At 43.1% G+C, this 16,684-nt stretch overlaps 2 protein-coding genes across 3 annotated transcripts in view; one reads left to right on the top strand and one right to left on the bottom strand.

The window, feature by feature from the left end:
• Positions 1 to 644: 644 nt before the first annotated feature.
• Positions 645 to 6,615, bottom strand: LOC128662247 (protein phosphatase 1 regulatory subunit 3C). The gene is made up of 2 exons (XM_053716070.1): positions 6,396 to 6,615; positions 645 to 2,005 (listed from the first exon to the last, which is right to left on the bottom strand). Exon 2 carries the CDS (start codon positions 1,978 to 1,980, stop codon positions 1,309 to 1,311), a length of 672 nt encoding a protein of 223 aa, XP_053572045.1. The 5' UTR covers positions 1,981 to 2,005; positions 6,396 to 6,615; the 3' UTR covers positions 645 to 1,308.
• Positions 6,616 to 8,449: 1,834 nt separating this feature from the next.
• The window catches only part of CHMP7 (charged multivesicular body protein 7), a 362,230-nt gene continuing 353,995 nt past the window's right edge, over positions 8,450 to 16,684 (top strand). Inside the window, exon 1 of one of the 2 annotated variants that reach the window (XM_053717984.1) lies at positions 8,450 to 8,600. The gene's annotated coding sequence lies outside the window, so the exon portion shown is untranslated. The remainder of the gene's footprint in view (positions 8,601 to 16,684) is intronic. The other variant, XM_053717985.1, reaches the window with a different exon arrangement.

Below are 16,684 nucleotides of genomic sequence, written 5' to 3'. Positions count from 1 at the left end.
TCTTTTTTTTTCTTCTAAATTATACAAGTGATGTCATAAAACATCACATTAGGGTGAATGTTTGACAACTACTTTAAATGGTGTGCTTTTTATTTTGTATTCACATACAACAGGTATGCAGTATTAAAATCGGTAGGAGTGTGCACTCATACTTTCAGCACTAAGCGATTGCCAAAGATGGCAGCCACAAGCTCCAATTTTAGTAGCTGGATTTCTTCTTGTGAAGGTGCAAAAACACACACTATGTGCAAATCCAGATCTTAGCGTGTTCAAATTTCACAAGAAATCAGATTGTGAAAATTGCAGAATACGGCTTGCAGATGCCATCTTTGCCACTTGCTTAGCACATGATTAGTCAGAGCAGTGAGGTGTGTGAACCGTTTTAGTTTGTTTAAACTGAATCTGAAAAGTCTAGAGATCATTTCAACACTATCTGCATTCAATCTCAGGGCATGGAGTACAATTCCTGTAGTTTATATTGTCCCTATCAACCAACTAAAGCCATTGTGCATTTTTTTTTTTTTTATATATTATTGATAATGAAAAAAAATAAAAAAATTATACTGCTCTTGAATATGCAAGATAGAATATGTGCACTTTTGCAGCATGCAAACAATCATACAAATATGATAAAATGATAATGCTTGTCCAGAGTAAAAAATAACATTTATTTGAAATTGAAGTAAAAAGTAGAAAAATGTGGATTTTGTTTGGGAAACATTAAAAGCAATGCTATCACAGAGCTCAGTATTTATCCCAGACTTAAGGCTGGTTAAACAATTTACGTACAGGACAGGCAAGGAGCAGGATGAACAGTAAATAACAGACTGTAAACAACTATCCTGAATTTGTCCTGCCCCCCCCCCCTCTCAAAACAAAAACAAGTCCAGCAAGAATTTGTTAAAAGGGTAGCATCCAATCCGAAAGCTGTTGCCGCTGGTTTAATCTGAGTGTCTTGCACATTTCCTCTTCTTATGGATGTAGTAGTAAAGTTGATAGGAGAAAACTGCTCCCCTCCCTCTATAAAAATAAATCCCTCTCTCAAATTCAGGGTTTACATTACACTTACATAAATAAACTTAATAGATCAATCAAAACATTACAGAATTCAACGAGCAAGTCACTTGATCCCATGAGAGCATACTTTGTTCTAAATTTTGGAAGACTCCACTTTCATTTGCATGTCTTTATGGCATTTATGTTTGTTTTCTTGCCCCCCATAAGACATGACCTATGCAATTCTTAGCCCCTCAACTGCCTGAACACCCTAGTACTTGAGCAGTTAAACAGTACGCCCATGCTATAGCTTTACCAATATGGTCTCTGCCTAAATCCACCATGTTCTGCCTTCTTGTGCAAGGAATAGTTGCAACCATCATTGCTGTCCCAGTATTCCTTACCCTCACACCAGAAACGAATACAGAATTCAGCCTGCTCTGTGCCCAAAGGCAGCACCAACCGGAAGGAAAAAGAATCTGTCTCCCCTCCGCTATGTAGGTCTCGCATATAACAGCAAGGAAGATCGTTGTAGATTTGCCAGTTGTCAAATGTAACTCGCAGAGTCACACTCTTCTCAAATCCTATGTTACGCACACGCACAGTGCCCGCCACTGCTTCCCCCTGTACTGCACATTGCTCAAGGCTCACAAACTTGTCCATCAGTTTTGTCCGAAATTGAAGATAGTCCATCGCTGGTGGGGGGAAATCCAAAATGTAAGTGGGGCTTGACAAAGGTCGAAGAACACGCAATGAAGCCAATGTAAGCATCAAAGAATCATCTTCAAAGGGTTGCCGGACAAAGTGACGAACAGAAGTGAGGGCAAGTCCCAGGGCATCAGCAAATACTACTGCTTTTTTGCGAGGATCCGGGGGGCGAGGAGTTGGTGACAGACAAGGTCGTAGAATGGCAGAGGTTGAGAGGCGTAGATGGTGGGGTGTAGGGGGGCTAAGTATGAGGCACATTGAGAAGTCCCCAGGCATTACAAACTGCTAAAAAGGAGATAATCTGCAAAGAAAAAAGTAAAATCACTTTAGGCATTTAAAAAGCATTACAATATCAAGAAAAAAAATACTATACATAAACACACACTTTGGTTCACAACTATGTACATAGAACCTTTGTGGGTCCTCAAAAACAGACAATCCCCAATGTTTTGGTTCTCAAGTTTTAAATCTAGTTTTGAATAATCATATATTTAGTTCAAATTATAAGAAAGGACAAAAATGGGGTATACAAATACAAAGTTTCACCAACTCGAACATTCAATAGCACAGAAGAAAAACACTATGGATTGGGTCACCAAATACTTTATAGGAGAGGAAATAAATGAGGCTGCCCAATTGAGAGGGGAAAGCACTCAAGATAGCAGATGGGTTTATGAAAGGGCTACTGAACAAAAAGAAGCAGTGGAGGGGTACATAGAAATGATAAGAAAATTAACATTGCTGGCACTGAAAGGAAACCAAGATTGCCTGACTAAAACGGGGGGGGGGGGGGGAGAACTGAAGAGCAAATTGTGCACACACCCCGAGCTGGAAGAGGGAAAGGGAGCGTGAGAGAGAAAAAAAAAAAAAAGGGGGGACTGGAACACTAAAGGAAGAGGAGGTAGAAAGTACTGGAGAGCAAATGTATGTGTGGGTGGGGGAGGCAGCAAGCACTGGAAGAGGGTACTGGAGAGCAAAGGGGGGAGGCAGCTAGCACTGGATGAGGGTACTGGAGAGCAAAGGGGGGAGGCAGCTAGCACTGGAAGAGGGTACTGGAGAGCAAATGGGGGAGGCAGCTAGCACTGGAAGAGGGTACTGGAGAGCAGAGGTGGGAGGCAGCAAGCACTAGAAGAGGGTACTGGAGAGCAGAGGTGTGGGGGGCGGCAGCAAGCACTGGAAGAGGGTACTGGAGAGCAAAGGTGGGGGGGGGGCAGCAACAGCAGCAAGCGCTGGAAGAGGGTACTGGAGAGCAAAGGTGGGGGGGGGCGCAGCAACAGCAGCAAGCACTGGAAGAGGGTACTGGAGAGCAAAGGTGGGGGCAGCAAAAGCAGCAAGCACTGGAAGAGGGTACTGGAAAGCAAAGGTGGGGGGGGGCAACAGCAAGCACTGGAAGAGGGTACCGGAGAGCAGAAGTGGGGGCAGCAGCAAGCACTGGAAGAGGGTACCGGAGAGCAAAAGTGGGGGGCAGCAGCAAGCACTGGAAAAGGGTACTTGAGAGTAAAGGTGCGGGGGGGGGGGGGGGGAGAAGGGCAGCAAGTACTGGAAGAGGGTACTGGAGAGCAAATATAGGGGGGGGGGGGGAGGACAGCAAGTACTGGAAGAGGGTATTGGAGAGCAAAGGTGGGGGGCAGCAGCAAGCACTGGAAAAAGGGCACTGGAGAGCAGAGACGGGGCAGCAAGTACTGGAAGAGGGTACTGGAGAGCAGAGATGGGGGGCGGCAGCAGCAGCAAGCACTGGAAGAGGGTACTGGAGAGCAAAGGTGGGGGGGGAGGCAGCAAGCACTGGAAGAGGGTACTGGAGAGCAAAGGTGGGGGGGGAGGCAGCAAGCACTGGAAGAGGGTACTGGAGAGCAAAGGTGGGGGGGGAGGCAGCAAGCACTGGAAGAGGGTACTGGAGAGCAAAGGTGGGGGGGGAGGCAGCAAGCACTGGAAGAGGGTACTGAAGAGCAAAGGTGGGGGGGGAGGCAGCAAGCACTGGAAGAGGGTACTGAAGAGCAAAGGTTGGGGGGGAGGCAGCAAGCACTGGAAGAGGGTACTGGAGAGCAAAGGTGGGGGGGAGGCAGCAAGCACTGGAAGAGGGTACTGGAGAGCAAAGGTGGGGGGGCAGCAGCAGCAAGCACTGGAAGAGGGTACTAGAGAGCAAAGGTGGGGGGGCGGCAGCAACAGCAGCAAGCACTGGAAGAGGGTACTGGAGAGCAAAGGTGGGGGGCAGCAGCAAGCACTGGAAAAAGGGTACTTGAGAGCAAAGGTGAGGAGGGCAGCAAGTACTGGAAGAGGGTACTGGAGAGCAGAGATGGGGAGGGCAGCAAGTACTGGAAGAGGGTACTGGAGAGCAGAGATGGGGAGGGCAGCAGCAGCAAGCACTGGAAGAGGGTACTGGAGAGCAAAGGTGGGGGGCCAGCAGCAGCAAGCACTGGAAGAGGGTACTGGAGAGCAAAGGTGGGGGAGGGGCAGCAGCAGCAAGCACTGGAAGAGGGTACTGGAGAGCAAAGGTGGGGGAGGGGCAGCAGCAGCAAGCAAGCACTGGAAGAGGGTACTGGAGAGCAAAGGTGGGGGAGGGGCAGCAGCAAGCACTGGAAGAGGGTACTGGAGAGCAAAGGTGGGGGAGGGGCAGCAGCAGCAAGCAAGCACTGGAAGAGGGTACTGGAGAGCAAAGGTGGGGGAGGGGCAGCAGCAGCAAGCACTGGAAGAGGGTACTGGAGAGCAAAGGTGAGGAGGGCAGCAAGTACTGGAAGAGGGTACTGGAGAGCAGAGATGGGGAGGGCAGCAAGTACTGGAAGAGGGTACTGGAGAGCAGAGATGGGGAGGGCAGCAGCAGCAAGCACTGGAAGAGGGTACTGGAGAGCAAAGGTGGGGGGCCAGCAGCAGCAAGCACTGGAAGAGGGTACTGGAGAGCAAAGGTGGGGGAGGGGCAGCAGCAGCAAGCACTGGAAGAGGGTACTGGAGAGCAAAGGTGGGGGAGGGGCAGCAGCAGCAAGCAAGCACTGGAAGAGGGTACTGGAGAGCAAAGGTGGGGGAGGGGCAGCAGCAAGCACTGGAAGAGGGTACTGGAGAGCAAAGGTGGGGGAGGGGCAGCAGCAGCAAGCAAGCACTGGAAGAGGGTACTGGAGAGCAAAGGTGGGGGAGGGGCAGCAGCAGCAAGCACTGGAAGAGGGTACTGGAGAGCAAAGGTGGGGGAGGGGCAGCAGCAGCAAGCACTGGAAGAGGGTACTGGAGAGCAAAGGTGGGGGAGGGGCAGCAGCAGCAAGCACTGGAAGAGGGTACTGGAGAGCAAAGGTGGGGGAGGGGCAGCAGCAGCAAGCAATGGAAGAGGGTACTGGAGAGCAAAGGTGGGGGAGGGGCAGCAGCAGCAAGCAATGGAAGAGGGTACTGGAGAGCAAAGGTGGGGGAGGGGCAGCAGCAGCAAGCACTGGAAGAGGGTACTGGAGAGCAAAGGTTGGAGGAGCAGCAGCAAGTACTGGATAGGGTACTGGAGAGGAAAGGTGGGGAAGGGCAGCAAGTACTGGAAGAGGGTACTGGAGAGCAAAGGTGGGGGAGGGGCAGCAGCAAGCACTGGAAGAGGGTACTGGAGAGCAAAGGTGGGGGGGCAGCAGCAAGCACTGGAGAGCAAAGGAGGTGGGGGGGAGGGCAGCATGCACTGGAAGAGGGTACTGGAGAGCAAAGATGGGGGGATCGCAGCAAGCACTGGAAGAGGGTACTGGAGAGCAAAGGTTGGAGGGGCAGCAGCAAGTACTGGATAGGGTACTGGAGAGCAAAGGTGGGGAAGGGCAGCAAGTACTGAAGAGGGTACTGGAGAGCAAAGGTTGGGGGGGGGGCAGCAAGCACTGGAAGAGGGTACTGGAGAGCAAAGGTTGAGGGGGCGCAGCAAGCACTGGAAGAGGGTATTGGAGAGCAAAGGTGGGGGAGAAACCGCAATTGCTGGAAGAGGGCACAGGAGAGCAAGAGGCAACTAGAGTAGAATAAGGCCCTGGACAATTAGTTGTGTATCTGTTACCAACGGTGCCTTAAAGGGACATTAAACACTAAATACATGCTAGATAGAATGATACATTCAAAGAAAAGATTAGTCCATGACTAACATGTAGATGTATTTTTTTAAAGTTTCATTAGCTGTTTAAAAAGTGACAAAATAAGTGTAAAGTTTTAGTGTCTATAAAACACTGGGAGCTGCCATGTTGTAACTTGTGTTACCTTCTCTGCTGTGGCCAATTAGGGACAGTTATAAATAGGTCACTATAGTGTGCAGCCAATGGTTGTGCTGGATTTAACAGTGTTCTGCACTTCCATTTCTAACAGGAACTGAAAAGCTCACAATTTCAGAATGGAATTACAGGCAAAGAGGACAAAATAAATAATGAAAGTATATTGCAGAGTTGTTTTTATATATACAATGTATCATTTTATATTACCATCTCAAAGTGTTTAATGTCCCTTTAAGAGAAAAATATGACTAGATACTTGGAGCTTTAACAGAAGATGAAATTAAGAACAGGCTCGGAAAATGGACACCTAGTGGCGTTGTAAGGGAAACAGACTGTAGTTAGGGTACAACTGTTACAATGGCTGGGAAAGTAACGGGCTTATGCAGATAGCTATTTGCAGACGGAAATAAAGAGATGCGAAAGATTGTAAAACAGAACAGCAGGCAGAGAAATTATTCAGCTATAATAAAAAAAATAATTGTATCTCACCTTTCGAATACGCAGAATTCTTAATCCAAACACGGAACGGATTATAAATTAGTGCAAGGTGGTAAGAAGGCACACCGGGGAAGAGACAGATGGTTACACAGGGGAGAAAGCGGTACATTAGAGCAAGAACTGGCTTAGTTACAAGTTTCCTTTAAAGTTCCAACCGCATAAATCACCCTATCTCTCCCACCGGCGACCTGCGCCTACTAAGGCTAGCTAACTAGAAGCAGTAAGAATAACTATTTTTTGCCACGTGACACAGGCTGACGCGACCAATCAGCAGCCACTCATTAACACTGGACTACCAATAAAATACAAGAGTCGAGTTTAGGGGTTTAGAAATCTAGATGCACGCGGAGACCATGCAATCTCCACCTGTGTGTTCTGGCGTCATTCGTGCGCACTGCCAATAATTTCTGATCTGCAATTACACTAAGTGATTTCAGCATTCACATTGTTTTACTGCTCCCCATGTTTCAATAATTGTGCTGCATTGTGTTCAGCTATATAATGAGCAGCGTACACAATCAATAGTGACACCACTAATCCGTGTTTACCTAGTCAATCTTAGGTCTATCTTCACTATGTGGTGTAATAAAGGTGATTACTGTTTAGAGATATACAAAACCCACATTTTTCTTCTTTCATGATTTGGACACAGCATACGATTTTAAGCAATTTACTAATTTACTTCTATTATCAATTTGTCTTCGTTCTCTTGATATCTTTATTTGAAAAGGCAGGAATGAAAGCTTTGAAGTCAGCCAATTTTTTGTTCAGTACCCTGGATAGGGCTTGCTGATTGGTGCCTGCATTTAGCCATCCAATCAGCAAGCACAACCCAGGTTCTCAACCTAAAATGGGCCGGCTCCAAAACTTTTATTCCTGCTTTTTCTAATAAAGATAGCAAGAGAATGAAGAAAAACTGATAATTGGAATAAATTAGAAAGTTGCTTAAAATTGCATGCTTTATCCGAATCATGAAAGAAAACATTTGGGTTTACTATCCCTTTAACTGGCTTTATTTTGTCTGAGAGTTCCAGAACTAGGGCGATATTAGAACAGGTAGAGGGAAAGAACAAAGCAAGGAGGAAATGTGGGGAAACGAGAAAATTAGAGTGAGAAATAAAAAAAAAAAACTATTGTCCTAACTAGTTACCTTGTTTGAAAATGGTCTTCTGACCTTCATTTGGTTTCTCCTTGCACAGATCCATGTCGTCCTAGTATTTCCCTATTTACACTGACCCAGTGACCTTCCCAGTACTGTAGCTATAGTCAGCAAGTAGCTATACCATTCCAATAAAATAAATGTTGCTTTCTTTTGGAGAGCACAGGTATAAATCAAGGGAATATATATATATATATATATATATATATATATATATATATATATATATATATATATATATATGCATTTAATGTATATTTCATGGGATTTTTTTTTTTTGCATCCATTAACAGGTTTTTTTGTATTATTTTTTAATAGGATTTTTTTTAGAGGTCTGTTGTCTCTTCCCCAGATTCACAATAGGTACTTGCCTCCACATCTAGGAAAATAATGGCTGTTTCATTTTCCTAAATACGAGATGTTTATGGTGAAAAGGAAAATCCCAGGCTTATTGCACACTAGCACCATAAATAGCATTGTAACCGAAGGTACTTCTGTTCATATAGCCCAAGGTATTATCTACAAAGTTCTGTGAGATCAGCATTTTTGGTTAATAAACTTTAATTACTTTGAGTGATAGGTTGTCACAATTCCCCCTGCGGGTAGCCTTGGTTTCCAGGGTGTTTAATTATAGCTGTGTTTTATGTATAGAATAACCATTAAAATAAGTAACTTTGTAGAATAACTACATTTTACAGTAAGACTGAATGGAAAAAAAATTCCCAACTCATCATACTCATCATTTCTGCTGCCGCTAGTATTTTTGTTAGGTTTATATAATATGCTGTGTTTTATAAGTGTACAGGAAGTCATTCATAAAAATGAGAAAGTGATTTCACCTCAACAGGCCTGGAATCTACATGTCCTGTATTCTGGGCCATTCTCTCCTGTCTTGGTAGAGAGAGGCACAGGTGTAGCCGCACTGATTACCTGAAGTGCCTGGTACCAGAGGTCATCAAGTGCAGCCTCACCTATTACAGTACTGGGCGAGAGAGAGATAATCAGGACAGGTACAATAGGACGCTTAAAGGGCCACTGTAAGTAAATATTTTCTATGCCTGTTACTAACTAACTACCCAAAATACACTTTTTATCAATAGCATTTCATTAACATATCTCTACCGTATATCAGAAATCTTGTCTGCAAATTTAATTGTTTTCCAAACCCACTCCGTGGGTATCGTTTGCTCTGTACCAATCCGCTTACAATACCTAGGTTTCAAAATGGCGCTTTAAACACAAAGTTATTGGTTTAAGTATTTTGAACATGCAGTGCTGAAAATAGTGGGCAGGATAACGTGACACCATCAGCGAATAAAAGATATAACTTTTAGAACGTTATGAAACTTCGTTTTGGAGAAAATATAGGTCAGTAGGTTTTAATTAATGTTTATTAACTTTAATATGTTAGTTGTTTAGCTTAAAAATGATAACAGAAAGTAATCCTTTAAAGTGAATGTAAATTTTTTATGTTATGAAAGTATAATTATATAGGTAATCAGTATACTAAACAAACCGCCACTTTCATTTTCTCATAAAATGTCTAATAATTTTTTTAAATACATTTCTAAATATCGATCGTTGTATATACCTGCTCCTCCCACTCTCAACTTCCTTATTCTTTTCAATCCTACGTATATAGCGGTCCCACCCTCTGTTTACGTAGTGGCAATGCGCGCTCCCATGTATGCTAAACACTGCGCATGCGTCAAACCACGATGCTGCTGTCTGTCAACATAGTATTCAGTGAATGAATACATTCACTGAATACTATCGTTGGGTAAAGAAGCAAAGCATCTGATCGTCATTCCCGTAAAGCGCTAAAATATTTATAGAATGAATGAAGTCAGAGAAGTTTGCTATTGCGCATGCGTGAAATGTGAACAAGCTTCAGATAATAACGTCGGAAGAGCTGTCTAACGCAAGCGCAATGAGGAAGTGTGACGAAAGCAAAAGGGGTTTGGTCACCCGTGGTTAATCCAATGATTGGTTCTAAGGATCGTGACTACAACGACAATGCATTATAGAAAATGCCGGGCGGACGATTATAATGACGGATGCAACGGTATAAACAAAAAAAACACGGTAAGGAGGCGGGGCTTGGCCGGGCAGGCAAATGGCTGCGTAGTCACACAGCTCCGGTACAATAGAAGGACAAACTTCGGTTCAAACAGGTGCTATTCACCCTTCACTACGAAAAACAGGCGACTAAACACTCAGAGACCACAAAGATACTAATGAGGCTATTGGGAGCGTTCGGGCTCTCCTGAACAACCGCAGTGAAAACTCCGCTCCGCACAGTGCCGCCGCCATCTTGGTACTCCCGCGGCAACGAACAACAACAGCAGCATGTGAGTTAACTAACAAACACATTGTGAATATGTAGGAGTTCAGTAAGAAAGCACGCTAGAAGGAAAAAGTACCTAATTATCAAAAAACATAGTCGCACTGAAGCGGACCAAGATGCACACTGTAGAAATACACTCATACCTACGCCACTTTTGAGAATATGGGGACAGCAAAGAACTATTAAATACATGATAAGAAACTACTCAGGAATGCATGTGAACTAACAAAGCGCTCCGCATTTAATCTTCATTACCGCAGCTTCACATTTGCCACGCCTGAAGAACCGAGAGCCACTACACAGGAAGTTTTGAGCCTCCAGGGCCCACATTACGTTTTTTTTTTTTTTTTTTTTTTTTTTTCTTCCTAACTAAGCATTGCACCATCATAAGAATACAAACAAAAATGACGACCAAGCATAAAAATAAAGGGGACAAAAACCTTAAAAGCCAGACCCAAGCTAATACTCTGGTCAGCTCCTTTTTTCACGCTAACTCACCAGAAGTGCAAGACACAGACTCCTCGGATAACAATGCTCCCACTGACCCCACTCCTGCAGCAGATTATCTGATACAACTAAAACAGGACATTGCCAAACTCCCATCAAAGGAAGATTTTGACTCACTTAAAACTCTTATAACAAAAGAGCTAACATCTTTGCGAAAAAACATGACAGAAATGAGCGAAAGAATAGTAGACATAGAAGAAACACAGGACACAACATCTGAAGTAATCAGTTTATTACACAGTCAAGTAAATGCACAAGAAGATCAAATTGAGACCATGCAAGAGAAAATAGAGGACTTAGAAAATAGGGGGCGGAGAAGCAACCTCCGTATTAGGGGGATCCCAGAAGCTATAAAAGCTGCTGATCTGATGGAATATCTACAAAGCCTCTTTCGTCAGATTGTAGGCGACCAACAAGCCCCACCATGGGAAATTGAAAGAGCCCACAGATCCCTCCGACCCCCACCCCCCCCCCAATGCACCTCCCAGAGACGTCATTCTCAAATTTCTTAAATTCAACGACAGAGAAACTATTTGGCAAAAAGCAAGGTCCTCCCACACGATTTCGTACTTGGATCATGATTTACAAATATATCCAGACCTATGCCCAAGTACTATTCAAAAAACGAAAAGAAGCTCGCTTCATCACCTCTGTTCTACAGGATAGAAATATCAAGTATCGCTGGGGGTTCCCATTCAGCCTAATAGTCCCACATGAAGGGACGATACTCATCTACAAAGGTATTCAGGACCTGGATAAACTTTCTAAAGGATTGGGAATCCCCCTGAAACCCCCGGGACCTCCATCTTCCTCCGACGACTTTCAACCCCCCACTCTGCGCTCACATCTTACCACTCTGCAGAAGACATCCTGGACTAAAGTCCAGTCTCTTAACAAGAAACGGAAAGAACACTCCTACACCTCTCCAGCTACTACTGGAGACTGACAGAACTGTCATTTTATCTTGATTTCTACAGTGGGTGAGATTACATCTACGATCTAGACGAACTATTGTTGTCATGTTTAATCTGTTTTGTTTTGCTAAAGTTAATTATGCATTCCTTGTTACTTCTGTACTTATTTACATTTACAATGTTCTTACATAGCTTAATCTACAATTCATAGTTTTGACTGTGGTGAAGAATTAACCACCCGTATTCTGACCTGTACAGGTCAATTTACCATTTAATTTTTCTCTTTGAAGGTTTAAGTATGCAACTCTTAACTTATATGTTTGCACTGTTATTTTGTTTTATTAAAACAACTAAGTCCTCTCTGTTGTAAAACCTCCGACTGAAATGAAAGCAATTTCAGTCACCATTATGGTTCTTTACCATCCCTCCCCCTTGACCAACCACCTTATCCCCCAAAGGTTACTACAAGTACTTAACTGCTTATTTTGGTATACTCACACAAGGAATTTACACAGATCCAGACAATACTCAACCTCACTTTTTTCCCCATCAGAACACACATATGAACCAGACAGACCCCAAACAAGACCCAAATTATGTTTTCATATATGCCATATAGTAACACATAATGACTCACAATGTAAAAGTCAGTAGACCGTTAACTTTCCTGTCCATTAATGCAAAGGGCCTAAACAACCCTCACAAAAGGAATATAGTTATTCGAGACCTCAAAAGTAAAAGAGGCGATATAATATTTATACAAGAGTCCCATTTCTTAAAGGGCCACGAACCCAAAACCTTTCTATATAAGCATGGCCCCTCATATTATTCTTCTAACACCTCCAAAACTAACGGTGTGGGAATTCTAATTAGGAAGGGGATACCCTTCCAGCTGCTAGATTCCCATAAAGACGCAGAAGGCAGATACTTAATTTTAGTGGGCAAACTTTATAACACAACAACAACCTTAGTAAGCGCATACACCCCCAATACCGCCCAAGACAAATTTATATCTTCCCTGACAAATAAAATTTTAGAAGTCACTAAAGGTATGCTAATCTTAGGGGGCGATCTTAACATCACTCTAGATCCCTTTAAGGATAACTCCAACCACACCTCATCTACACCACACAGAACCATAGCCTCTATAAGACAAAAACTGAGGGACCTAGCCGTCCATGATGTGTGGAGGATACACCACCCAGATGTAGAAGACTTTACCTTTTTCTCGCACCCACACTCACGCTACACCCGCATAGATTACATCCTAACCGACGTCACCTCCCTATCATATGCCACACAATCCTCGATTCTATCAACATCCTGGTCAGACCATTCCATAGTATCATGCATCATTCATTGGCCCTCAGCTTCTCCCTCCACCTATACTTGGAAACTCAATGAAGAACTTTTAGACCTCCCACAATACACGGATAAGTTACAGAAAGCTATACAAGAATTCTTTGATATTAATCTTGGCTCAGTGCCAAACTTTCATAACATATGGGAAGCACACAAAGGGACTATACGAGGGGAATTAATGAGTATGCAATCTCACCATAGAAAACAACAGAGACTCCTGTTACAGGACTCCCTGTACAAGATGAATGAGCTGGAGATACAGCTCAAAAAAAAGCCTACCGACACACAAATAGCTAAAGCCTTACAGGAAAGTAAACAAATCACAACAAATCTACTAGACAAGGAATGTAAAAGACTAGCCTTTAAATTAAAACAATCATTCTATGAAGGGGATAATAAATGTAGCAGACTTTTCGCCCGCAAACTGAAACGCACATCCAACCGCACATATATTCTTAAGATCAAAACCACTGATAAAACACATCATGATACCTCCAACATAGCAGAATCATTCCGATCTTACTACGACCACCTATACAACCTTACTGCAACATCCCCAAACCAACACACTTACACCCCGACTGACATTGCATCACGTATTGAATGCTTTTTATCAGATATAAACTTCCCCGAGGTAGCGAAAGAGCAACTAACTCTTCTCCAACAGCCCTTTACATTACTGGAAATCCGAAAGACCATAACAGACCTTCCCACTGATAAAGCCCCAGGCCCAGACGGTTACACAAACTATTATTACAAGAAATACACAGACATCCTATCTCCACACCTACTGACCCTCTTTAACTCAATTACGTCAGACAACCCTTTCCCCACACAGAACCTGGAGGCTATTATTTCCATAATACCGAAACCTGGGAAAGACCCCGAGCGTGTAGAAAACTACAGACCAATTTCCCTACTAAATACAGATTTAAAAATTTATGCCAAGATTTTAGCCACCCGACTAAACACCGTCCTTCCACAATTAATTGGCAAAGATCAAGTCGGCTTTGTCCCAGCAAGAGAAGCTAAGGATAATACGATCAGGGCAACCCAATTGATAGAACACGCCAAACTTAGGAACATTCCGCTCTTGGTCTTGTCGACCGACGCGGAAAAAGCCTTTGACCGCGTCGGTTGGCAGTTTCTGAGAGCGGTACTATTAAAAATGGGCCTGGGGCAAGAATTTACAAGCAGGGTTTTTGCCATGTACACCACCCCCACAGCCAGGGTACGAGTAAACGGGTCCCTATCTGCCCCCTTTCACATCACCAATGGAACCAGACAGGGCTGCCCCCTCTCCCCACTCCTATTTGCCTGTGCGATTGAAGCACTAGCCCACAAAGTTCGTAATCAACCACTAATCACAGGCATACAAACTCAAAATTCACACCACAAAATAATGCTTTATGCAGATGACGTCCTGTTCTGTATCACAAACCCACTTACCACTATTCCTCATATTCTCCAATTACTAGACGAATTCGGAGTCGTATCTAACTTCTTGATTAATAAGAAAAAGTCGGAAATCATGAACATAAATCTCCCCCAGGAAGATTTAGACACAATCAAACCAATATGTCCATTCAGATGGCAGCCCACATCACTCCGATATTTGGGTATTCACCTAACTCCAACCCCGGACCACTTATTTGCCATAAATCACAAACCCCTCCTCTCCAAAATAATAACGGATCTCTCATCCTGGAAAAAAACACATATCTCCTGGCTAGGAAGAATAAATGTTGTTAAGATGATCATCCTCCCTAGAATTCTCTACCTCTTTCAGACCTTGCCCATCCCACTCCCACCGAGTTTCATGAATACATTACAGTCAAATGTATTGGACTTTATTTGGTTCAATAACAGAGCAAGAATCAGCAAAAAAATTATGCTCCTACCCATAACTATGGGAGGCCTCGGGGTTCCAGACTTTCACAGGTACAGACAAGCTACATTCTTGCAGCGCATTATAGATTGGCACAGTAACTTAGACAACAAACTATGGGTCCAATTAGAACACGACCTATCACAAACCCAACACTTAGGCCAATTATGCTGGACACCAAAGGACCGAGGAAGATTCTTAAAATCCCCCTCGCAAATTACTCTGGAAACGTATAAAGCGTGGGACAAAATGCTAATTGAATACCCCAATATTTCGACCAAATTCTCCCCACTAACACCCTTGACTCACAATACTGAGTTCCACCCGGGCCTCCCACTATCAAACAGACTTACCAATACCCCCCTCCGGTCCTTACAGATATACCATATGGGAAACGAACAGCACTCTCCCACACGACAGGAACTAATATCCACAGGGTTTCTAGTCTTCAAAGACTGGCTCTTCTACAGACAATGTCACTCATACATTACAACCCACCCACAAACTTCTAACATGACCAGATCACTAACACCCCTAGAATCCCTCTGCCATAAAAATACTCCGACCAGGCACGCACTGTCCATCACACACACAATCTTGTCACAACAACCACACGGTTCGCTCCCATATTATATAGATAGATGGAATTCCGAATTAGGAACAGAGATTACATATACAGAAGCCCTACAAATCTTTAACAATATTAAAAAGACTTCAATTTCCTGTAAATTCATCGAACTCAATATCAAAATCCTGCAGCGATGGTATCTGACCCCAGAAAGATGCAAAAAGATCTACAAACTCAAATCAGCACAGTGCTGGAGATGTGGTTCAGCTGAGTGCCACATGTCCCACATATGGTGGCAATGTGACAAATTATCCCCCGCGTGGGCACTGATTGCTAAGGAATCTAGCTCAATCTTAGGTACACCCACCCCCCCCGATCCATGTATGTGGCTTTTTAATAAGATCCCAAACAAACTCCCCACCCCCTCCAAAAAACTATTCCATATTTTAAGCAATAGCTTTAAAATCATACTAGCTAGAAACTGGAAATCAAATAAAGTCCCTTCCCTAGCACAATGGCAATTAGAGTGTCATCGCACCCTTTCCTTAGAAGAATACCATTACATGAAAAACAAAACTATGGACACATATGCCCAAATGACCTTTATGTGGGAAACTTACATACAGTCTAAAACTCCAACCACTCAGGAGGTCCAAAATTAATCGGTCCATGTAAAATTATGTTCATGTAACATAGAACTGCTTTTTGACCCAGATAATATGCTTATCCTTGTAACCATTGTAACCTTAATTGTTTATTCTCCCATTTTTCCTCCCCTCCCTTCCCCTATACCCCTGTATTACTTCAACTGTGAAGCGAGTCAACAATGTAACTCATTTTTATTTCTTGCATTTTGAATGTATGTACTTGTTTTACTCTCAATAAAATTTTTTGAAAACTTAAAAAAAAAAAAAAAAAAAAAACACGGTAATTACAATCTTTAAAAAAAAATCATGAATTAAACTCATGTTATTTAAACGTAATTGTTAAGGGGAAGTTTAGAGAGCGCAATGAGTTTACATTCACTTTAAAGCCAATAAAGTTTAGGGTGCAAAAAGTTGACCACAACAGTGATATTAATAGGGGAAATTAAAGGCATGTGTACTGTAAAATTAGTTTTACCTTAATGTGTTTCCAATGAGTTGTTATACCAGCAGAGTATAAAATGTATGAGCAATTACTCATTAGGTTTATTTTTTGTATATGAAATAGTGGTTTCTGCTACCTGAAACCACAAAAACTGAAATGGGCTGATCTTGTAGGGAGAGCAGACCAGACCTCATTAGCTTATCTGTTCAATTATTTACACTGTCATTCTTGTCTTATTTCTCATTGTTTACTCAAAGACCAATACTTAGAAAGAACAATTGAAAATAAATATTTTAGTTTCAGTCTGTTATACCCCCCACTGGGAGCATGAGTTCATGTAAACCTTCTTGGTTTTCTATAACCAGTACAGTCTACTCCAGAATTGTTATTGTTTAAAAAATATATAAAATCTCTTTATTACCCATTCCCGAGTTTTGCATAACCAA

This window comes from Bombina bombina, chromosome 6 (assembly GCF_027579735.1).
Source record: "Bombina bombina isolate aBomBom1 chromosome 6, aBomBom1.pri, whole genome shotgun sequence".
Lineage (NCBI taxonomy): Eukaryota > Metazoa > Chordata > Amphibia > Anura > Bombinatoridae > Bombina > Bombina bombina.
Note: the sequence above shows the minus strand (reverse complement) of the source record. Positions and strands in the feature narration are given on the sequence as shown.

What these genes read in the sequence shown, in the direction of transcription:
- LOC128662247 (XM_053716070.1), bottom strand. Translation starts at nt 1,980, where the DNA reads ATGCCTGGGGACTTCTCAATGTGCCTCATACTTAGCCCCCCTACACCC.